Source organism: Mobula hypostoma, chromosome 8 (genome assembly GCF_963921235.1).
Source record: "Mobula hypostoma chromosome 8, sMobHyp1.1, whole genome shotgun sequence".
NCBI classification, from domain to species: Eukaryota; Metazoa; Chordata; class Chondrichthyes; order Myliobatiformes; family Myliobatidae; genus Mobula; species Mobula hypostoma.
The window spans coordinates 29742062-29766395 of NC_086104.1; the positions used below are offsets into that span (position 1 = coordinate 29742062).

At 43.4% G+C, this 24334-nt stretch overlaps 1 protein-coding gene across 1 annotated transcript in view; it reads right to left on the minus strand.

Moving 5' to 3' along the window:
• Nucleotides 1–1834: 1834 nt before the first annotated feature.
• gtf2a1l (general transcription factor IIA, 1-like) overlaps nt 1835–24334 on the minus strand; it is a 53242-nt gene continuing 30742 nt past the window's right edge. The window contains exons 6-9 of the mRNA XM_063055627.1: nt 23024–23649; nt 16717–16989; nt 12391–12480; nt 1835–1942 (exon numbers count right to left, since the gene is read on the minus strand). Of these exons, the coding sequence (XP_062911697.1) occupies nt 1835–1942; nt 12391–12480; nt 16717–16989; nt 23024–23649 (1097 nt within the window). The remainder of the gene's footprint in view (nt 1943–12390; nt 12481–16716; nt 16990–23023; nt 23650–24334) is intronic.

Genomic DNA, 24334 nt, shown 5'->3' on the forward strand with positions numbered 1-24334 from the left:
TAGATTTGTATTATTTAAAATTCTGATTAATAAAAGATTTCAAACAAATTTGCAGATGGCTCCAATTTTATGAGGATTTTGGATGAAGTTATGGGTTGCACTAAAGCAGTTCATTTAAATACACTACATCATATTGGTAAGATTCAAACATTTTCTTCTTGAAAGCTCCATGCCTTGCAAGTGGATCTTGTTATGAAAGTAGTAGATCAACTTAAGTAAGCAAAGCAGCCATTTCTCAGTTTGTAATTGTGCTCCATGTTCTGTCATGATCTGGATTTGCACCCAAATCCCAGCTGCAGAACCAAGAGTGAATCTACTTTACTACCTGTTATTATTTGATTTTTCACAGAATTAAGCACAATATCAAGTGAAGAAATTTGCATTTTTATTTTGCTACTGAGTACTTTATTCACTAAAATAAAACACAAATATAACTTTATTTTAAATATTTCCTAAGGTCAATGATTTACAAATGATCCTCAAGAAATGAATCAAAACCAAAATGATCCTAACATTAATAGTATTTATGTTGGGGGGAAAAAAACAGCGAATTATGGAGGGATGGCAAACAATCAACATGCATCACAACTCTAATGACATTTTCAATGCAAGATCCCAGCACTACTGCTTCTAAATGGACAAAAAGAAAATCGCAAATATGTTCATCATTTTATGTCAAGAGCAATCAAAAACAAATCTGTAAAATAAGCAAAATATCAATGTATGCCACAGCTTCATAGGAAATTAATTCCTGGCACTATAACAAAAAAAGTACTGGGACTCCTGAACTATTAGATTCCTGCTTTTTTTGATTTAGCACAGATGGTGGGCAATATGCCCTCTTGGCAGCATGGCACACTAAAATCAGAGGATAAGCTAGGGGAAGACAAAAAGGAAAAAAAAAGTTTGAAAGAAAGATTACATCCTCTGACAAAGATCAACGTTACAGAATTTCTTAAGGACTCAACTTTGAACCATGTTCAGCATAGCATTACACAAATTATTCAATAAATATTCAGCATACTTACTTCAAAAACTGATTATCAGCTATGGAACACCTAATGTAGTAGTATGGATGGAATAGTACAGATGGAAAAAAATTGATCAATCTGGACTTAACAGCAAGAAGAACTCCTTCATAGTCCATCCATAAAACATGAGTGATCCTAAAAAGAGCTCCCCAATAAAACTAGCATATACTTTATGGGCATTAAACAAACCTTCCAAACATATGAAGACCAAATCCCTGCCGGTGGTCCTTTGAAGAAAGTACTCTAATATTAAAGAATGCTTGTGAAATCGATAGATTACATATAAAAAGTACATGGTAATTTTAACAGGTGAAAATAGGTTAGAAAGTACCTACTCAAGAAATTATCTCTCAATTTGCACCCTATTCTTACTCAGTAGCTAGTAATTCTTCAAAAGACTGTGTACTGGCATCCTATACATTTTTTAAATTTTATTTACCCACAAGATATAAAATTTTGCGTAACACTCATTTCCTTCTGCTTATAGAAATCTTCTTTCAATTCAATGTATGCGGCACAATATAATCCGTCTGTTTTCTTACACCCAAATACATGTTTATGTTTGTTTAAATAAAAGGTTCCATTATAATTCACCAGTTAAGTGACTTCTATTTTGAAAGAACATGCATTATAGCAGGTGTAATCAATTTGTAAAATATTCATTAAGTCAAAAGAATAACATTAAGAAACATCTTTCAAACTAAACAATGGGAATGGGAAGTAGAAAGCCACCACCTATTCAAATCATTTGTAAATGTCTCTCACAATGAATGTCATGCTGTTTCATTGAAACTTTCTTACTTCTACCATTCTGCATCCCCAAAGGCTTTAGAGAACACATAATCTCTCCCATTGTAGGTCATTATTCCATCCTTAAGATAGAATTTCCATTTGTTCTTACTCCTATGAATCTTGATATAAAAGAAAACAATGTTATCTGTCAGTCAGAAACAATCTATCATTATCATTCCGAAAAAATTGCCTTCGAGTAATAAAAACGCGGCAAATTCATATCGAAAACAATGGTGCGGCAGAGATTATTTTCAAATTTTGTCTTGAATAATGCAATGGATAGTAAATTCTGCAAAATCTGAAAATACACATTTGCTACTTCATATCGTAAACACAAAATGCTCTGCAGATGCTGGGGTCAAAGCAACATTCACAACATGCTGGAGGAACTCAGTAGGTCGGGCAGCGACCGTGGAAATGATCAGTCAACGTTTCGGGCTGGGACCCTTCGTCAGGACTGAAGAGGGAGGGGGCAGAGGCCCTATAAAGAAGGTGGGGGGAGGCCCTCTCCCCCAGCTGCCTATCACCTCCCTCATGGTTCCGCCTCCTTCTACTACCCATTGTGCCTTCCCCTAATCCTCCTTCACCTTTGCCTATCCCCTAATTCCCCTCCCCCACCCCTTTATCTTTCCCCTTACCGGTTTTTCACCTGGCTCCTCGCAGCCTTCTCTTTCCCACCCTTCCCCCCCCTTCTTTATAGGGCCTCTGCCTGCTCCCTCTTCAGTCCTGACGAAGGGTCCCGGCCCGAAACGTTGACTGCTCATTTCCACGGATGCTGCCCGACCTGCTGAGTTCCTTTAGCGTGTTGTGAGTGTTGCTACTTCATATCTTTTGGCAGAATTGGGTGTTCAATCAAAAGACAACATCAAAAAACCTGTAATAGAAGTATAAGCAAGCGCACAAATTTACATATTATTTTTCATATCCTCAGAATGTCCCCAAGTGTATAAAAGGTAACTAATTTTATTTGAAGTGGTAGCTGTGGTTTGGTTAGTAAATGTGATATCCAATTTGTGTAAATCAACCTCTCAGAAGCTGTAAACTTAAATGGACAATTCATATGCTGGTGGGATCAATGTTGGCATGAACTTCAAATAAGCTCCAACGATGGCAGATATTCTCAGTTCAATTATGGCGAGGTGCCAAACTATCAACATTGTTACTTACAATAAAATCCAAAATTGAAGCCTAAACTCAGTTTATCTGACATTGAGAAAACTACCATATTACTTAGTGAATGGATTCATTCTAAAGGTAGTACTTCTACTTAAACAAAACTAATGATAGGCTATTCTCCACTAATTTCATTTTCAGTGGTTAGGGCTGGAATTCCCCTTTTCAGCTCACATGGTGACCATTGTAAATCTGCATTAAAGGATATCAGAGGCAGGCATTGGGATGTGAACAGAGTGAAGAAGTGAAGAGGGAGAGCAAGAGAAGAGAGAAAGGAGTTGGAGAACAGACATGGGTGAATAGACCATAAGATATCGGAGCAGAATTAGGCCATTTGGCCCATCAAGTCTGCACTGCCACTTCATCACGGCTGATCAAATTTTCCTCTCAGCCCCAATCTCCTCCCTTCATGCCTCTGCCTTAAATATACATAAAGACTTGGTCTCCACAGATGCCTGTGGCAAAGAATTCCACACATTCACCAACCTCCAGCTGAAGAGATTCCTCATCTCTGTTCTAAAAGGACACCCCTCTATACAGAGACTGTCCCCTCTGGTCTTAGACTCTCCCACCATAGGAAACATCCACTCCAAATCCACTCTGTTGAGGTCTTTCACCATTTCATAGGTTTCAAGGAGATCTCTCCTCATTCTTCTAAAGTCTACTGAATACAGGCCCAGAGCCAGATGCTCTTCATGACAAACAATTCAATCCTGGAATTATTTTTATGAGCCTCCTTTGAACCCTCTTCAGTTTCAGCACAGATACAGGTTTCCCCCACCATCCGAAGGTCGAGCGTTCCTATGAAATGGTTCATAAGCCAGAATGTCGTAAACCGAAGCAATTACCATTTATATGGGAAAAATTTGTGAGCGTTCGCAGACCCCAAAAAAACCTACCAAATCATGCCAAATAACACATAAAACCTAAAATAATAGTAACATCTAGTAAAAACAGGAATGATATGATAAATACACAGCCTATATAAAGTAGAAATACTTCTCTACAATCATTGTTGCACTGTTCTCCGTAGTGAAAATCTCACGCAAGCGCTCTCAGCAGAAACACTCTCCAGTAACCTTTAAGCTATGAAGCTGCCAAATCATACCAAATAACACATAAAAATATACAGCCTATATAAAGTAGAAATAATGTATGTACAGTGTAGTGTCACTTACCGGAATTGGGAAGACGGCATCGAGCACACTGACGATGGTATGTTAGGCTGAGTCGGAGGTTGGGGTGGTGCAGTGGCCCCACCCTCCCGGCCGCTGACTGATACATTGCCGTGAAGCATGCAGGGGTACAGCGGTAGCCGGGACACACCCAACATGCCTTTAAGAAAAAAGCCGAAACAAGCAAACTAATTAATTAGGTGCCATCCAGCACGTAATTAATTAGTTTATTTATTTCGGCTTTTTTCTTAAAGAGATGCTGGGTGCATCCCGGCTACTGCTGCATTCTCTGGGGCAATGTATCGGTCTGCAGCCCGGGGGTTGGGGTGGTGGGACACGGGGGTGCCATCTCATTGTCATCTCTTTCCATTAGGGCAGGCAGGTCATCTTCTTCTATGTCTGTCTGCCTCGAGGTCGAAGATCGAGGTTTGTCATCTGCTGTGGCTGATGTGGAAGGCTTGCTTGACTGCTTAGCCTCGCGCATTTTTCTATCATACAGTTCTTTGTAAGCACTCAAACCATCATGCAAATATGCCCTAAACCTACGTACCCTTTCAAAATTGAAGTCGTACTTTTCTGCAATCATTGTTGTCGATTGCAGCGAAAATCTCACGCAGTTGCTTCACGTTCAGTTCCTGGACGACTTCACTTTCGGTCTGTTTGCTACTGCATTCAGTTTTGATTGTTATCCTTTCCTCTTCCAATTGCATCAGCTCTTCATCTATCAGTTCTTGGTCATGGGATGCCAAAACCTCTTCAACATCATCTTCGTCAACTTCCACAAGCCAAACTCACTTTGTCCTTGCTTCGTTCACCACGATCAAAACGCTTAATTATGTCTAGTTTTACACTAAGTGTAACACCCTTACGAGCTCTTTTAGGCTTTTCCAATACCTTAGAACTCATCTTGCTAACGGCTGCTCACAGGCATGTGTTTAAGCAATGCCGATGAGAATGCAGTTCCAAATCCAGGGGAGGAGCGGCTGCTCGGGGCGCGCGCTGTCTTTTATTGTAACAGTGAAAACACCTTCTGTTAGCGAAACCAGGTAACTAATGTAGGTCTTTCGTCACAGTGAGGTTTCATAAAGCAAACGTTCGAAAAGCGGGGGACACCTGTCAGGGGTCCAAACCTGCTCACAACACTCCAAGCAAGGCCTCACCAGTGGTTTATAAAGTTTCAACATTACATCCTTAGTTTTATATTATAGTCCTCTTGAGATGAAATATTGCATTTGCCTTCCTCACCACAGACTCAACCAGCGAATTAAACCTTTTGGGAATCCTGAATAACGACTTCAAAGTCCCTTTGCACCTCACTTTTTTTTTGCATTTTCTCTCCATTTAGAAGACAATTCTTTCATTTCTTCTACCAAAGTGCAATACCATACACTTCCTGACACTGTATTCCATTTGCCATTTCTTTGTCCATTCCCCTATTCTGCCCAAGTCCTTCTGTAGCCCCTCTACTTCCTCTAAACTATCTGCCCCTCCACCCATCTTCATATCATCTGCAAACTTTGCAACAAAACCATAAATTTCATTATCCAAATCATTGACATATAATGTAAAAAGAATCAGTCCCAACACAGAACCCTGTGGAACACCACTAGTCACTGGCAGCCAATCAGAAAAGGCTCCCTTTATTCCCACTCTTTGCTTCCTGCCAATCAGCCATTGCTTTATCCACGCTAGAATCTTTCCTGTAAAGCCATCGGCTCGTAGCTTGTTAAACAGCGTCATGTGTGTCACTTTGTCAGAGGCCTTCTGAAAATCCAAATACACAACATCAACAGATTCTCTTTTGTCTATCCTGCTTGTTATTTCTTCAAAGAATTCCAACGTCAGGCAAGATGTTGCCTTGAGGAAACAATGCCGACTATGGCCTATTTTATCATATGCCTCCAAGTACCCCAGGACCTCATCCTTAATAATTGACTCCAACATCTTCTCAACCACTGAAGTTAGACTAACTGGCCTATAGTTTCCTTTCTTCTGCCTTGCTCCCTTCTTGAAAAGTAGAATGACATTTACAATTTCCCAGTCTTCTCAAACTTCAGGGTGAATTCAATCATATTATGATCACTTTCATGGGTTGACTTCCATTTTCAAAGGTTCTTTTACATTAAGCTGTCTAATCAATTCTAGTTCATTGCACAACACTCAGTCCACAATAGGTGATCCTCTAGTGGGCTCAACCATGAGCTGCTTTAAAATGCCATCTCATAGGCACTCTAGTAATCCAGCACCAACCAGATTTTGCCAATCTACTTGTATATTGAAGTCTTCCATGATTATTGTAACATTGCCCTTTTGGCATGAATTCTATCTGCTACTGTAATTTGTAGGCATACCCTTACCACTGTTTGGGGGTCTGTATACAACTCCAATTAAGGTCTTTTTACCCTTTCATTTTCTTAGCTCTATCCACAATGATTCAATACCTTCTAACCTAATGTCGCCTCTTTCTAATGATTTGATTTCAATTTTTACCAATGGAGCAATGCTGCCCCCTCTGCCTTCTTGATTATCTTTTTGATGCAATGCCTGTCCTTGGACATTAAACTCCCAGCTATAATCTTTCAGCCATGATTCCATGATGCTTACAATATCACACCTGACAATCTGCAACTGTACTGCAAGTTCACCTATCTTATTCAGTAGAATGTGAGCATTCATATAGAACATTTTCAGTCCTGTATTCACCCTTTATGACTTTGTCGCACCATGCTCAACCTTTTGATGCTTATTGTATCAAAGGATCCCTGATCCTTTTGCACCTCTTATTTCTGAATTCTCTTCCCCATTTAGAAAATAGTCAACACCTTTATTCTTCCTGCCAAAATGCATTAACTGTATACTTCCCTATGCTATATTCCATCTGGCACTTCTTTGCCATTCCTGTCTAAGTCTTTCTGCAGACTCTGTCTCCACAGAAAGTCCTTCCACCCATCTTTGTATTGTCTGCAAACTTGGCCCTAATGCTCTGTTCCTTCTTCCAGATCATTTATATATAAAGTTAAAAGTTGTGCACCCATCACTGACTCCTGCAGAGCTCCACTAATCAAAGGCAACAATCCTGAAAAGGACTCCTTTATACCTTTACCGAATACTGAAAGGCCAGAATAAAGTGGGCATGGAGAGGATGCTTTCATTAATAGAGGAGTCCAGGATTGAGGACACAGCCTCAGAAGGGATTGAGAAAAATAAAATCAGCCTTGATTGAACAATGGAGAAGACCCAATGGGCTAATTAGCCTAATTCTGTTCCTATATCTTATGGTCTAATGTTTTTAACTGAAATCCCAAACACAACAGTCAAGAGCCTGAAAACAGTGAGATATCTGATAGCAACACACACAAAATGCTGAAGGAACTCAGCAGCTCATGCAACATCTATGGAAAAGAACACAGTTGATGTTTCAGGAGGAGACCCTTCATCAGGACTAGAGAAAAAAAAAAGGTGAGGATTCAGAGTTAGAAGGGGGAGGAAAACGGGATGAAGAAACACAAGGTGATGGGTGAAATTGTGGGGGTAGGGGGTAGTAAAGAGCTGGAATGTTGATTGGTGAAAGAGATACAGGGCTGGAGAATAGGAAATTTGATAGAAAAGATCAAAGCAAAGTTGGAGGAGCATCAGAGGGAGGTGATGGACAGGTAAGGAGACAAGATGAGAGACGGAAGGAGGAATGGGGAATGGTGGGGGCCCAAAACCAAAGGTTCATGCCATCAGGTTGGAGGCTACCCAGACAGAATACAAGGTGTTGCTCCTCCAACTGAGTGTGCCCTTATCGCAACAGTAGAGGAGGCCATGGACCAACATGTCGAAATGGGAAAGGGGAGTGGAATTAAAATAGGTGGCCACTGGGAGAACCCACTTTTTTTTGGCAGACGGAGTACAAGTGCTCAGTGAAATTTCTCAAGTTTATATCAAGTCTCATTGGTATAGAGGCCACACTGGGAGAACCAGATACAGTAGATGATCCCAACAGACTCATTGGGTGAAGTGCTGCCTCACCTGGAAGGACTACTTGGGACCCAGAATGGTAGTGAGGGAGGAGGTGAAGGGGCAGGTGTAGCAATTGCTCCAGTTGCAAGAATAAGCAGCAAGAGTGAGATCAGTGGGGAGGGGCAAATGGACAAGGGAAGAGCTATCCCTACGGAAGGCAGAAAGTTGGGGGGGGAGAGAAGAGGGAAAGATGTGCTTGGTGGTGGTATCCCATTGGAGATGGCATAAGTTAAAAAGAATTACGTGCTGAATGTGGAGGCTGGTGGGGTGGTAGGTAAGAACAAGAGGAACTCTATCCCTGGTGGATGGGGTGAGGGCAGACGTGTGCGAAATGGAAGAGATGCAGTCGAGGGCAGCATTGATGGTGGAAGAAGGAGGGCATTTCTTGCGTCCTGGATTGAAAAGCCTCATCCTGAGAGCAGATGAGGTGGAGAAAGGGATGGTATTTTTACAAGTAACAGGATGGGAAGAGGTATAGGACTGGTAGTTGTGTCAGTGGGTTCATAAGAACATCAGTAGACAAGCTATCTCCAAAGATAGAGACAGAGAAAGCAAGAAAGGGGAGGGAGGTATCAGAAATGGACCAAGTAAATTTGAGGGCAGGGTGGAAGTTGAAGGCAAAGTCAATGAAGTCAACAACCTCCACATGGATGCAGGAAGCAGCACCAATGCAGTTGTCAATGTAGCACAGGAAAAGTTGGAGAGTGACACCAGTGTAAGCTTGGAACATAGACTAGTTTGTGTGGCTGACAAAAAGGCAGGCATAGCTGGGACTCATGCAAATACACCTTTTGTTTGAAGGAAGTGGGATGAGCCAAAAGAGAAATTATTGAGAGCGAGGACGTAAGAGAATGGTGGTGGAGGGGAACTGGTTGGGTCTGGTATCCAGAAAGAAACAGAGAGCTTTGAGGCCTTCCTGGTGGAGAATAGAGGTGTATAGGGACTGGACATCCATGGTGAAAATAAGATGCCTGAGGCCAGGGAATTTAAAATCATTGAAAAGATCAAGAATGTGTTAAGTGTCACGGTTGCAGGTAGGAAGGGACTGAATGGGGGGGGGGAATAAAACTGATTCAAGGTATGAAAATAGGAGTTCAGTGGGGCAGGAACAAGCAGAAACAAAGGGTCTACCTGGACAGGCAGGTTTATGGATCTTGGGTAGGAGGTAGAAACAGGAGGTGCGGGTTGAGGGAACTATGAGATTGGTGGTGGTGGATGGGAGATCCCTAGAGACAGCAAGGTTGGTGGCGGTGTGGGAGACAATGGCCTGGTGCTCTTCAGTGGAGTCCTGTTCGAGGGACAAGTAAGAGGAGGTATCTGACAGTTGTCGCTAGGCCACAGCAAGGTAGAGGTCAGTCCATCAGACTACTACAGCATCCCCTTATCTGCAGGTTTGATGGTGAGGTTAGGATCTGTGCAGCGAGAGTGGAGAGCCGAGCATTCAGAAGGAGTGAGGTTAGAACTGGAGAGTGAGTGGTGAAGTTGAGATAGTTAATGTCCCTTCGGCAATGAAGAGGTCCAGAGCAGACAGAAGACCAGAGCAGGATGTCCAGGAATAGGAGGAGGGTTGAAGGAGGAGTCATCAGTGCAGGGTGGAGAGTCCTTGCCAAAGTAGGCACAGAGATGGAGGTGGTGGAAAAAGAGCTCAGTGTCATGGAACTCACTGAAGTGTGGGCGCAGGGGTGAGATACATTTTTCTGCCTTAACCGTATATTGAGTGCTGATTTACTGACATATTTCAAGAATCTTTATCTGTTGTATATCATCAATTGTCAAACTATCATTGTCAAACATGTGATGGGTCCTGAGGAAGCAGTCAGCCATTATTTTTAATCCCAACATATAAAATTATAAGAATGCATACTTAAATGGGATGCAAAAACATATATAGCCAAATAGGGGCACATTCAAATTTTCAAAAGTACATTCATTTCTTTTCTCACTTTCTAACCATTCTATCAGTTTGCTTCCCTTCAGCAAACTTCTATGACCCTTACCACATTTCTCCCACCATCCCAAAATACCTCCCACTCCACCTAAATTCAAGTGTCCTTTCCAGCCCTTTCAGGAATGGACAACCCCATCAGAAACATGGAGAGAGTTCATACCGCTCCACATAAAATTGCTACCATTTGGAAATAATATTTGGAATAAAATTGAAGGGGAAATGAAAAGAGCAGCAGCACTGAGCAAGGAGAACATCAGATGGAAAAAAAAAGGTTTCAAAGAAAGAATGCAACTATGGATTCCACATGTTCAAGTTAAAAAAGTAAAACAAGATACTTACAAGTTGTTTGGGATAGCATCCCCAAGGAACAAACCCAAATTAATATTAAAAAGTGGTGTTGAAGGGAAACCAAATGGGATATAGGAAATCAAAATGTTCCAAGAAGTTTGGTAAATTAGTTACATATATGGATAGAAATAGAATAGAAAACAGAGGATGAAGTTACAATGGAGATTAGATTAGTAAAACAGTAGCATACAACATCTCTAGAGGTAAAAGCAAGCAATATAAAGACAGTGTACAACGAGGCCGTGGAAGAAGATTTGAGGCTGAGAGCATGGCTTGATGTTTAGAAGACAAAGAAAGAACACGAGAGAGGAGAGAGAATACACATGAGGGGATTGCTAGAAACTAGCTAATATACTACAAGCTCAGGTCTTAAAGAATGGGCTTAAAAGTAAAGTCACAAATTAGAAAAGAATGTTGACTGATATTTCTTCCATCTGTTGCAGATCAAACCTACCATTTCCTCATGCTTCTTCTTAGTATCTACCATGACTTTCCATGTCAACCAAATGTTGGAAAGTCAACATGACCCCAACATTCTGAATCACTAATCTGCAAGGAAGCAGACTAGAAAATTTATACAGCCCCTCTATTTAATACTATTTATATATCTATTAGAAATATTAATGTGTGATTCCAACAATGTTATTTTATGTTGTGTTGATATAGTCAGTGATTTACATTATTGAGCAAGTAACCTTCCCTGTCAAAAGGTGTTCCACAAAACCATAATCAAATTATGTTTGTTGACAGATTAATAAGCAAATATTGGGGAAGATAATCAGAAAGCTGTATATTAAGGTGCCTCAAAGAAATAGTGTGGCAGAGGCTCTGAAAGGACGTATCAGAGCTTAGAGCCTTGACATCTAAAACACAGCTAGGAAACCAAGGAAACTTGACAGGTCAGAAGTAGAAGTTGTTGATATCTGAAAGTTGTACAGATAAAGAAGATTGCACAAAATGGATTTAAAAAGGAGAAATTTAAAATTCATGTACTATATAAACAGAAACCAATGTATCCTAAATTGTGGTTTGATAAAAAAAAATTTAGTTCACCTCAAATCTTCAGTGGTAATGCAAAGGAGGTTGACCATGAGTATGCTGGATAATTCAAACATTGAGGCAAAAACATTCAACGATGCTGGTCAAGAAAGTGAGACTGAAAAAGGGCAGTAGTAAAGTACAGGTGACTCATGTTATTTGGGGGAGGCGGTGGCTGCATTGTGAATTCTGTAGTCCAAGAGACTATACTGCAGTAGTTGCATGTATTTCCTTTATTTAAAAGGGAGAGGTACTATGATGGCCAATTTGAAAGACAAATGTAAGCCTTTAAGCGATTTGAGGATATCTTTATTTTGAAACAGATACCTTCAAATCTTTGCACAAAAACAACTGGCACTAAAAAAAACAGAATTAACATACTAAGAATCTGAACTGCCAGTGTTTTCTGCTATCTTCCAAATGAACTGGATAATTTATATGGGTGCTACAAGAACTGAAAATATTTCACTGGCGCAGTTATACTGTCATAAATACTCTGATTATTCTATTCTCCCCCCCCCCCCGTGTTACTTTTTCCTTCCTGACTCAATAAATAGTTTGGAGATTAAACAGAGAACCATTCTGATTTCATCCGCCCATACAAGTTGAAGGGCAGCCAGTTCTGCAGAATCTCTTGTGTTTAGATTTCCTTTTAAATGCTTCTTCCTTCTTTCCTAATGAATAAATGGTTTATTTTTCCACCTTGACTAGCAAAAGTAATAAAATTGGGAATTTGTTAACAAACATTGGATCATAAAGTAACACCTTTCTTTTTAAACACTCAGCCACTGACCATTATTTTTAACTGAAAATGCAAACTTTGAAGCAAATACGAAAACTGAAATAAAATGTAGTATTTAAATAAAGCAGAAGTACTTACCTTGTCATACTGGCAAACCATCACATTTTCTGTATCAAATAGATCAGGCACTTCCTGTTCACTCACATCATCTCCTGAATTTAAAGGATCCTTTGCAGGGGGAAAAAGTACAAAAATCAATCCATCCTCCATTGACTATCAAAGATCACAAATGAAATTTCCGAGAGCTATTTTTAAGAAATGGAATACAGTATGTCTAGATCAAGGTCTCCAGCTTACAATCAAGATTGAAGAGTAAAAAGTAAAAGGACTGCATTGTTTGGAGCACTGTGCAATATAAAGAGAAGGGAAAAACAAGTTATTTAGCTGTCTTACACATGAATATTGCTTAGCAGCCAACAATCTTTAATGACTGATTATTTCATATTTTTCATATGAAAAGCAGAAAGTCCTTACAAATTAAGACAGCAAATCATAAACTCAGGCACAAACCCAAAAGAAACAGCAAAGAAAATGCATGAGTATTCACGAATTATTGTTAATTGATATCTCAATTAGGAAGACCTTCCTCCCATCATAAATAAGATCACATTGTTACACAAAAAAAATCTCCAAAGTCAGCAATATGAAAAATTGTTGCTTCATCAATCTCTAGGGTAGGCAGGGGATGATACAAGATTCATATGTTAACGTGATTAATTAACTGAAGAAATTCAATTCTATGGCAGGGCATTTACAAAGATTTCAGTGGAGGAGCAAGACAAATGAAGACACATGGGCCCCCACCCCTTTATGAATAAAGTAATTATTGACAACTTCAGGATTTCATATTAAACTATACATATGCATCTCTGGAAGCTGCAGTCAGAAAACTTGCAATTTTACCACTCTTACAAGTCCTCACGTTCAGGCCCATCCTTGTGGAAGTAGAATTAACAGTTATTTGCATCACATTAAACTGATGGTTCCATGTACAGTTGTTGCCTATTGCTAAGGCACATTACAGTGCAGTGGGGGAAAATGAAAACATTTTAAGTTCTGGCTGAGACTGACAAGAGGTCAGTTTTTTTAAAACTGTAATACAAGTCTCAAGAAGCATAAAAACATTACATTTCATGAAGATAACATGTACTAGCCTTTTTTGGGGGCGGGGGAGGAAAGCAGGAGAAGAGCAGCAATGTACTGAGAAAATCGGTTTGTATAACAACAGCAGAATTGTCAGTGTTGACAATTAAATAGTGTGATAATGATCAGAGGGAATTTTGCTAACCAAAAGCATTAGGTTTTTTCAGAGTTTAAATTAATTCCCTGAAGTAGATTCAAATTTTTCTTTTAATTCATGCAGATAGCAATTTCAAATTATTACATTCAACTAAAACTTTAGCGGAGCTAAAACTATTTCTGCACTCTGGTGTATGTGTGATGTATTCTAGAAGAAAATTGTAAAGAACCAACATAACACATTCTGAACCATAGTAACAAAATAATTGTAGATCACCATGTCCAACAATCTGCAAAATGAACCCTTTTGTAGGTCTCCACCTGAGGCCACTATTCAACTCTGAAGCTCCAAGTCATTTTCATTTCTCAACTCAGTCACCTATGTGACCAACATAGTATATCATACTATCTGAAAACACAATGGAATGCCTTAGCAGACTGCATCACAATCTAAAAACAGAGGAAGGAAGGAAAAGTATAAAACATTTATTTTTAAATCAACTAAAAGATCTTGTATAGATAGCGAAATAGTTGCACACACATTAAAACCTTTCATCGCCGAAGAACATGCACTGAAGTCAAGATGGCCTGGATGATTACCAGAAATCAGTAAAATGCCTATGTGAAATATTACATTTCAGCAAAGAATGTTTTTCTTTAAAAAAAAACTCCCCGCCTAAACAACAAATTCTTCCAAACTTTCTTTATTGATACATTATTAAAAGCTAACAACCCATATGACTGCATACTAAAGGAATGGATTCATAACTCAAGCAACACACATAAAAGTTGCTGGTGAACGCAGCAGGCCAGGCAGCATCTCTAGGAAGAGGTACAGTCTACGTTTCGGGTTGAGACCCTTTGTCAGGACTAACTGAAAGAAGAGCAAGTAAGAGATTTGAAAGTTGGAGGGGGAGGGGGAGATCCAAAGTGATAGGAAAAGGCAGGAGGGGGAGGGATGGAGCCAAGAGCTGGACAGGTGATAGGCAAAAGGGATATGAGAGGATCATGGGACGGGAGGCCCAGGGAGAAAGAAAAGGGGCAGGAGGGGAGCCCAGAGGATGGGCAGGGGAAGGAGACACAGAGAGCGAGAGAGAGAAAAAGAATGTGTGTATATAAATAAATAATGGATGGTGTACAAGGGGGAGGTGGGGCATTAGCAGAAGTTAGAGAAGTCAATGTTCATGCTATCAGGTTGGAGGCTACCCAGATGGAATATAAGGTGTTGTTCCTCCAACCTGAGTGTGGCTTCATCTTGACAGTAGAGGAGGCCGTGGATAGACATAACAGAATGAGAATGGGGCGTGGAATTAAAATGTGTGGCCATTGGAAGATCCTGCTTTCTCTGGTGGACAGAGTGTAGGTGTTCAGCGAAGCGGTCTCCCAGTCTGCGTCGGGTCTCGCCAATATATAAAAGGCCACATCGGGAGTACTGGACGCAGTATATCACCCCAGCCGTCTCACAGGTGAAGTGTCGCCTCACCTGGAAAGACTGTCTGGGGCCCTGAATGGTGGTGAGGGAGGAAGTGTAAGGGCATGTGTAGCACTTGTTCCACTTACAAGGATAAGTGCCAGGAGGGAGATCGGTGGAGAGGGATGGGAGGGAAAAATGGACAAGGGAGTTGTGTAGGGAGCGATCCCTGCAGAAAGCAATGGCGGGGGGGGAAGAAACGATGTGCTTAGTGGTGGGATCCCGTTGGAGGTGGCGGAAGTTACGGAGAATTATATGTTGGACCCGGAGGCTGGTGGGGTGGTAGGGGAGGACCAGGTGAACCCTATTCCTAGTGGGGTGGTGGGAGGATGGAGTGAGAACAGATGTGCGTGAAATGGGAGAGACACGTTTGAGAGCAGAGTTGATGGTGGAGGAAGGGAAGCCCCTTTCTTTAAAAAAGGACATCTCCTTCGTCCTGGAATGAAAAGCCTCATCCTGAGAAGGCGCGACTCCCTTGTCCATTCGTCCCCCCCATCCCTCTCCACCGATCTCCCTCCTGGCACTTATCCTTGTAAGCAGAACAAGTGCTACACATGCCCTTACACTTCCTCCCTCACCACCATTCAGGGCCCCAGACAGTCTTTCCAGGTGAGGCAACACTTCACCTGTGAGTCCGCTGGGGTGATATACTGCGTCCCGCGCTCCTGGTGTAGCCTCCTATATATTGGTGAGACCCGACGCAGACTAGGAGACCGCTTCGCTGCACACTCTGTCCGCCAGAGAAAGCAGGATCTTCCAATGGCCACACATCTTAATTCCACGTCCCATTCCCATTCTGATATGTCTATCCATGGCCTCCTCTACTGTCAAGATGAAGCCACACTCAGGTTAGAGGAACAACACCTTATATTCCATCTGGGTAGCCTCCAACCTGATAGCATGAACATTGACTTCTCTAACTTCCGCTAATGCCCCACCTCCCCTCGTACCTCATCCGTTATTTATTTATACACATCCTTTTTCTCCCTCTGTCCTGCTCACTATACCCCTTGCCCATCCTCTGGGCTCCCCCCACCTTTTCTTTCTCCCTAGGCCTCCTGTCCCATGATCCTCTCATAACCCTTTTGCCAATCAACTGTTCAGCTCTTGGCTCCATCCCTCCCCCTCCTGTCTCCTCCTATCATCTTGGGTCTCCCCCTCCCCCTTTCAAATCTCTTACTAGCTCTTCCTTCAGTTAGTCCTGTCGAAGGGTCTTGGCCCGAAACGTCGACTGTACCTCTTCCTAGAGATGCTGCCTGGCCTGCTGCGTAACTTTGATGTGTGTTGCTTGAATTTCCAGCATCTGCAGATTTCCTCGTGTTTGCGTCATTAGTGTGATGGGCTATTTATATTGCTACCTGATATTCGGCTACCCAAAAAAAAAATCAAACCATAACAGTTGCAGTATGTTGAAGTATTATGAAATAAAACAGCTAAGCATTTAGAATTAATAAATCAAGAGTCTTGTCAAAGATCGGTATTATTGTTGTTATCAACACACAGAAACGTAGGTTAGAGTAAGTCAATTCTTACATTGTCAGGGGATTCAGGGAAGATATTGAAAGTCAACCTGAATATGTAGCAGTTGTTCATAAATCTTGATAAAGCCAGACATTTATTTAAATTAGAGCTGCAGATCAGGAATATAACTCTAATTTACCAGCAAGTAAAAACAGAATATTTGACATATTTACTTCTTCTCTAGTTTCTCCATTTGGTTGTTCATCACTGTCATCACTGGAAGACTCATCACTTGAACTATTATCTTCAGCATAACCTTCAAGAGCTTTCAGGTCTTCCGCATCAATAATTCCAAAAATATCATTTTCTTCCACTTCTCGTAGATTACCAATTTCTTCATCAGAGGAAGTGTCATTGGTCCCGTCCAACTGTGGGATGGATAATGTTTCACCCATGACATGTTGCTCCTCTGAGGCTGCTTTAACCATTAACATTGCCTCATTTACCTTAATAAAAAAAATCAACATGTCATTAACTAAAACATAATAACAAACAAAATTAATAATGTGACAGTAACGTTAAATCTCCTACTAGATTAACATGTTAAAGATTAGTGCTTAAAGACAATTATACTGTAGAAAATTAAGTTGCTGATTCAATAATTTGTATTCTCTGTGGTAAACAGAAACTTTGAGCATCTTTAGTAATTTTGGTTGAAGTTATATATTTGAGGAACTTTTAAAAAAAAAACAGAAAACTCAGGCAAACTAGCAAATAGGAATGTGCAGCAACTGTAGGATACAACCATTCAGCATTAAAGCTGCTAACAAGTATGGCTTTGTCATTTAACAAAGTAGTCTATAATTTCAAAGTTTCAAAGTAGATTTATTATCAAAGAATGTATAAACTATATAACCTTGAGGTTTGTTTGCTATAGGCAGCCATAATGCAAGAAACCCGAAAGAACCCAATTAAAAAAAATAAAGACCAACACTGTGGTAAACCATGTATATATGTTGTAACTCAGTTGCCTGTCTGGACACACCCCTCTGCTGACTGCCCCTGTGGCTCCTCCCACAGAGTCCTGTATAAAGGTGTTCGCCTTGCCCCTCCCCCTCAGTCCAGGGGCAGACACTCACTGTGGAGGTCGTATTGTATAGCGAATAAAAGCCTTTCAGTATTTTACCAAACCTCAATCTTTTGGAGTAATTGAAGGTGCTTCAATTTTATTCGCTGTACATTTTAAAACATGGAACAGGCCCTGAGACCAGACAAATTAGACCTCGGTCCGCAAATGCCTGACGCTGGAAACGCTTTTCGAACTCTGGCTGGCTTGCTTCGAAACGTATCTAGAGGAGATTAAAGCAACCGACCCCGTAGCGAAGCGCAGAGTTCTACTCTCCAGGGTCAGTCCACTGATCAGAGACCAGCCGAACTACGACGGCGCGATGAACGCACTCAAAAGACAATACCTGCTGCCGATAAACAGCGTCTATGCTCGGCATCGCTTAGCGACACGGCAACAACGGTCCAGGGAATCGAGTGCTGAGTTTGTCCGGGCCCTACAGACACTCGTGCAGGCCTGCAATTGCCAGGAGCTGACGGCGGTGCAGCATGCAGAACTCCTAGTGAGAGACGCCTTCGTTACAGGGACCAAGTCAGTGTACGTGCACCAGCAGCTGCTGGAAAAAGCTGATCTTACCCTAAGTTCGGCGATCGAGCTGGCTGATACTTTGGAGGCCACTCTGCATAACTCTGAGGCTCTCCAGGCACGCGATCCTCCAATGGCCTCGTGGGCGCCGCAGACCCCGCAACCCGCTGTGAATCGAGCTCGGCTGCAGCCAGTCGTGAGTCCGCAACCCGCTGTGAATCGAGCTTGGCTGCAGCCAGTCGTGAGTCCGCGAAGTGCTACTTCTGCGGACTGGAGAAGCACCCCCGGAAACGCTGCGCGGCCCGACAAGCTACCTGTTCCAGCTGCGGAAAGAAGGGCCACTTTGCCAAGGTCTGTAAGTCAAAGCCGCGAGTGGGATCGAGCAGTGCCGCGTGCGAGACGTGGGGGTCGCCATCTTCCCTGCACACTGCCACCACGTGCGAGACATGGGGGCCGCCATATTCCCTGCACGCCGCCACCACGTGCGAGACATGGGAGCGGCCATCTTGGTCGGCGCCAGCTCCCACTGCCTACGACCAACAGGTGCTCACGGGCCACCCCACCGCGACGGACCAAGACAGTGACCCCACCCTGGCTTCCGTGACCCTCGACCAAAGCGCTCCCCACCAGCTCGCAAGGTCAATGATGGACATCCTGGTGGAGGGGCACAGGACAAGCTGCCTGTTTGACAGAGGCAGCACGGAGAGTTTTATCCACCCGGCCACGGTGCAGCATTGTGGACTCATGATACGGCCGGTAAGTCAGAGGGTCACCATGGCCTCCGGGTCGCATACAACAGACATCCGGGGGGGTTGTACAGTGACGCTAGTGGTGCAGGGCACAGAATATCGGGACTTTAAGTTACTGGTCTTACCTCAACTGTGTGCCCCTGTGCTGTTGGGGTTGGACTTCCAGAGCCACCTGAAAAGCGTGACAATGAAGTATGATGGGCCCCTCCTGCCAATTACTGTCATAAATCCCGTTTTGTAGAGATATGTCACGTACCCCGCTACTGACCACACACACACACCGACCCGCGCATCCCATCCAACATCAAGTCAACTGCCACACTACGGACACCACTTGCGGCCTCTCCACCCTCAGGATCCCCCCCCCACCACTGTTCGCCAACCTGACCCCCGACTGTAAACCCATGGCAACTAAAAACAGGAGGTACAGCGTGGGGGCCAGAGCCTTCATTAAGTCGGAGGTGCAGCAGCTGCTCAGGGAGGGGGTCATTGAGGCAAGCACAAGTCCTTGGAGGGCGCAGGTGGTCGTTGTTCAGAACGGAGAGAAGAATAGGATGGTCGTGGACTATAGCCAGACCATCAATAGGTTCACGCAGCTCGATGTGTACCCTCTACCTCGCATCGCGGATATGGTCAATCAGATAGCACAGTACAAGGTGTACTCGACCATAGACCTAAAATCTGCTTACCATCAGCTCCCCATCTGCCAGGAGGACCGCCCTTACACTACCTTCGAGGCGGACGGCAGGCTTTATCAATTCCTGCGCGTCCCCTTTGGCGTCACGAATGGTGTATCTGTCTTCCAGAGGGCAATGGACCAGATGGTGGACCAGTGCCAACTGAAGGCCATGTTCCCATATTTGGATAACATCACCATCTGCGATCACAACCAGCAGGATCACGACAACAACTCCAAAAATTTCTCCAAGCGGCCAAATCTTTCAACCTCACCTATAACAAGTGTGTATTTGGGACCACCCGACTTGCTATCCTTGGGTGTGTCGTGGAGAATGGAGTCATTGGCCCTGACCCCGACCGTATGCGCCCCCTTTTGGAACTCCCTCTTCCCAATACCCTCAGAGCCCTCAAAAGGTGCCTGGGATTCTTTTCATATTACGCCCAATGGGTCTCTAACTATGCAGAGAAGGCCCGCCCCCTGGTCAAGTCCACCACATTCCCCCTCTCTGCCGAGGCCCACACAGCCTTCAACCGCATAAAAGGGGACATTGCTAAAGCAGCAATGCATGCGGTGGATGAGGCCATTCCCTTCCAAGTAGAGAGTGACACCTCCAACTTTGCGCTGGCTGCTACCCTCAACCAGGCAGGAAGACCAGTGGCGTTCTTCTCCCGTACTCTTCAAGGCCCTGAAATTCGGCACTCTGCGGTAGAGAAAGAGGCCCAGGCCATAGTGGAAGCTATAAGGCACTGGAGGCACTATCTTGCCGGCAAAAGGTTCACCCTGCTAACTGACCAGCGCTCAGTCGCGTTCATGTTTAATAATCAGCAGCGGAGCAAAATCAAAAATGATAAAATTCTGAGGTGGAGAATCAAACTCTCCAACTACAACTATGACATCATGTACAGGCCTGGGAAGCTCAACGAGCCCTTCGATGCCCTATCCCGGGGAACATGTGCCAGCGCGCAGATCGACCGGCTATACGCCCTACATGTAGACCTTTGCCACCCGGAAGTCACCCGGCTTTTCCACTTAGTGAAAGCCCGGAACCTGCCTTACTCCCTTAAGGAGATCAGGATGATGACCAGGGACTGCCAAGTCTGCGCAGAGTGCAAACTGCACTTCTACCGACCCGAAAAGGCACCACTCATCAAGGCCACCCGCCCCTTTGAGCGACTGAGTGTTGACTTTAAGGGCCCCCTTCCCTCCACCGACCGCAATATGTACTTTCTTAACGTAATTGACGAGTACTCACGGTTCCCCTTCGCCAACCCCTGCCCCGACACCACTACCATGTCAGTTATAAAAGCCCTGCGCAAGCTCTTCACTCTGTTCGGATACCCATGCTATATCCACAGTGACAGAGGGTCCTCGTTTATGAGTGACGAGCTGCGCCAATATCTACTGGCTAGGGGAATTGCAACCAGTAGGACCACGAGCTGTAATCCCCGGGGGAATGGATAGGTGGAGAAGGAGAATGGCACGGTGTGGAAAGCCACACTCTTAGCCCTCAGGTCAAAGGGACTGCCGGTCTCCCGCTGGCAGGAGGTCCTTCCCGAGGCACTCCACTCCATCCGCTCCCTGTTATGCACAGCCACCAATGCCACCCCTCATGAGCGGCTCTTTTCTTTTCCCAGAAAATCGACCACTGGAACCACCCTACCAACTTGGCTGACGCCCCCGGGGCCAGTGCTGCTCCGGAAACATGCGAGGAGCCATAAATACTCCCCGATAGTCAAGAGGGTTCACTTACTTCATACGAACCCCCAGTACGCCTACGTGGTTTTACCTGATGGGCAGGAGGACACAGTCTCCATCTGGGACTTGGCGCCCGCAGGAGCTCAGGGCCCCTACCCTGAACACTCTGTGGTGACTATTGACCCCGTACCCACAAATGTATGTACCTACGAGACACCGTGCACCCCAAACCCTCCCACTCCCACACGACACTCCCATACTGGGCGCGACGCACATGCACGAGGGATTACTGACGCCTAACGTGCTGGCACCTGAAGTCAGGCCAGAGCCAGCACAACCGCCATCGCCGGTGCTACGTAGATTACAGCGACGGACTCGACCGCCTGATAGACTTAACCTGTAAATATACTTCTTGTAAATATTGTCAGTCACTTCACCCCGCAGGACTCTTTTTAAAAAAAGGAGGGGTGAATGTGGTAAACCATGTATATATGTTGTAACTCGGTTACCTGTCTGGACACACTCCTCTGCTGACTGCCCCTGTGGCTCCTCCCACAGAGTCCTGTATAAAGGTGTTCACCTTGCCCCTCCCCCTCAGTCCGGGGGCAGACACTCATTGTGGAGGTCGTATTGTACAGCGAATAAAAGCCTTTCAGTATTTTACCAAACCTCAATCTTTTGGAGTAATTGAAGGTGCTTCAAACACCCAATGCACAGAGAATGGAAAAAAAAACACAAATCATGCAAACAACAAAAGTGAACAACAACTTTCAGAATCAAAGTGAGTCCTTAGATTTGAACCCCAGAGTAGCCTGGAGTAGGCCCAAAGCCTTGGTATCAGTTCATATTAGCAGGTATGGAACACAGCAGTCAGGGCAGTGTTCATAGCCTCAGCACCATAGAGAGAGGATTGAACACCACAGGAGAGAAAGCAAAATTGGCTCTCGCCTCTGATCCCACGCCAACTTCAAACTTATCTGGGCTGGCATTTAAATTGTCCAAATAACAGACCGTACCTCACACTAGGACCTGGGCACTACTGCAGCAAAAGTCTCCAGGCCTAGACCACGCTGCCCAACAACTTGCTTCAGGCCCAGGTTTTGCTGCTCAGCCTGAAGCCACTCTTGATTTCTCCAAATCGGCTCAGCACCCCGAGTGATCCAACCTTGCATCCGGGCCAATCCTACGGGCATCAGAACTCCTCTGTCTTGACTTCTCCTGTCCAAATGGCTCACTCCATCTGCGTCAATTCAAGGCAACACACTAACTGTCACCTCGTACCTTCTCCAGAACAATACACTAAGCCACCATTTCACTGTGCACCATTTTCTTCTCTGGGGGAGATTTTCTCCCATCAATAGCTCAATCTCATCTTTTACTCCAACTATATGCACAGTTTTTTCACCTGGGATATCCTGTCTTTGAACAGTGCAATCTTGAAGAAAATAATTCTTGAATAGGGAATGCAGTTTAGTCATCATTCAATACAACTATTTCCTGTGTTGCAGAATAGTACACAATAATTTCTTTCCCTTAATCCAAAAAGGTCAATGTTTGCCTTTTGGTTAGAAACATGGGAAAAAAACCTTTATTTCAGTTCTTCGTAAGCATTTATCATCACCTCTCCTCCCTAAGCATTGAAATGCAGTGCAATGATACACAATGGCATTTCTGGTGCCTCCACACCTTCTGGTAATTTGAAAGAAGTGTACAACATTACATATTAATTTTTAAATTTTACTATACAATTGTCTTAGCACTCGTACCTGGGGTGCAAACTGCTGAACCGCATACCGATCAGAAGCACACTGTGATATATTCTCCCCTTCATTTTGCACAGACGAATGATTTTGAAATAAGAGTGCACGTGCTATAGGAATTCTCTCTGAATGTTGAATCTGGCTTGAGGCTGCTTGTTCTTCCAAAGACTGCTGTAGCTTTGCTGGTTGTGTGGATACAAATTTATGTTGAGTTATTGATCCTGTATTTGCAATGGGTTGCCTCTGAATAATTAAGTGAGGCCCCGTTTGTACTGCCATCCCAGACTGTTGTAAAACAACTTGCTTCAATGCAACTTGTTGTTGAACATATACATTTCGTGACATGCCAGGTTGGTGCAGAATGGACTGGCCAGCAACCTCAAAAGGCTGGTTTGCCAACAAATGCTGATGTGAGGAAACTTGACCTGAATTGGATTGCTGTGTCACAGATGTTTGATCTTGGGAAGACTGTTGAATGACATGTGTTTGTCCAGAGTTTTGCTGGATGAGTGTCGTCTGTCCTGTAACTGTGTTAACTTGGCGAATGATGTGGTGAACAGGCTGCTGAAAATACTTCTGACCAGCAGGACCTTGGGTTACCATAACTGGTACATTGACCTTATACATATGACCTGAAAAATAGAAAGTTTAAAACAAATTAAAAATATCTGAGGAAATATTAAGAATAATAGAGAGGAAGATAGGACTAGAATGGGCAGTCTCAAAAACACCTTAGCAGACTAAATGGCACCATTCTACATAACATTTACCATGACTAAGGACAACAGGGATTTCTAAAATACACATAAAATAGAAGAATGACTGGCTGGGATTTCAGACATGAGGCACAGCAGATGCTGGAAATATGGAGCAACACATAATGTGCCAGAGGAGTTCAGCTGGTCAGGCAGCTTCTAAGGATGGGGATAAACAGTTGATATTTTGGACTGAGGCCCTTCATCAGGGCTGGAAAGGAAGGGGCAAAAAAGTCAGAATAAGGTGTGGAGGGGGTGAAGTAAACAGCTGGGAAGTTGATTGGTGGACAAAATAAAGGACTGGAAAAGGGGTAATCTGATAGGAAAGGACAGAAGACCATGGAAGAAAAGGAAGGTGTGAGGGGGAAGCAAGAATGGAGAGGGAATATTTTGCCTCCATGCAAGTTAATGTACTGATCAGTGAGCACCATGCTGCTCATTGTGGCAGGTTTCTGAAATAGCAACAAAAATATTATTCATAATTAAATGAAGAAAGTACAAACATTGCAGTTATAAAACCAGTGAAAAAAGCAATATTACCTCTAATTATTGCAATCAAAAA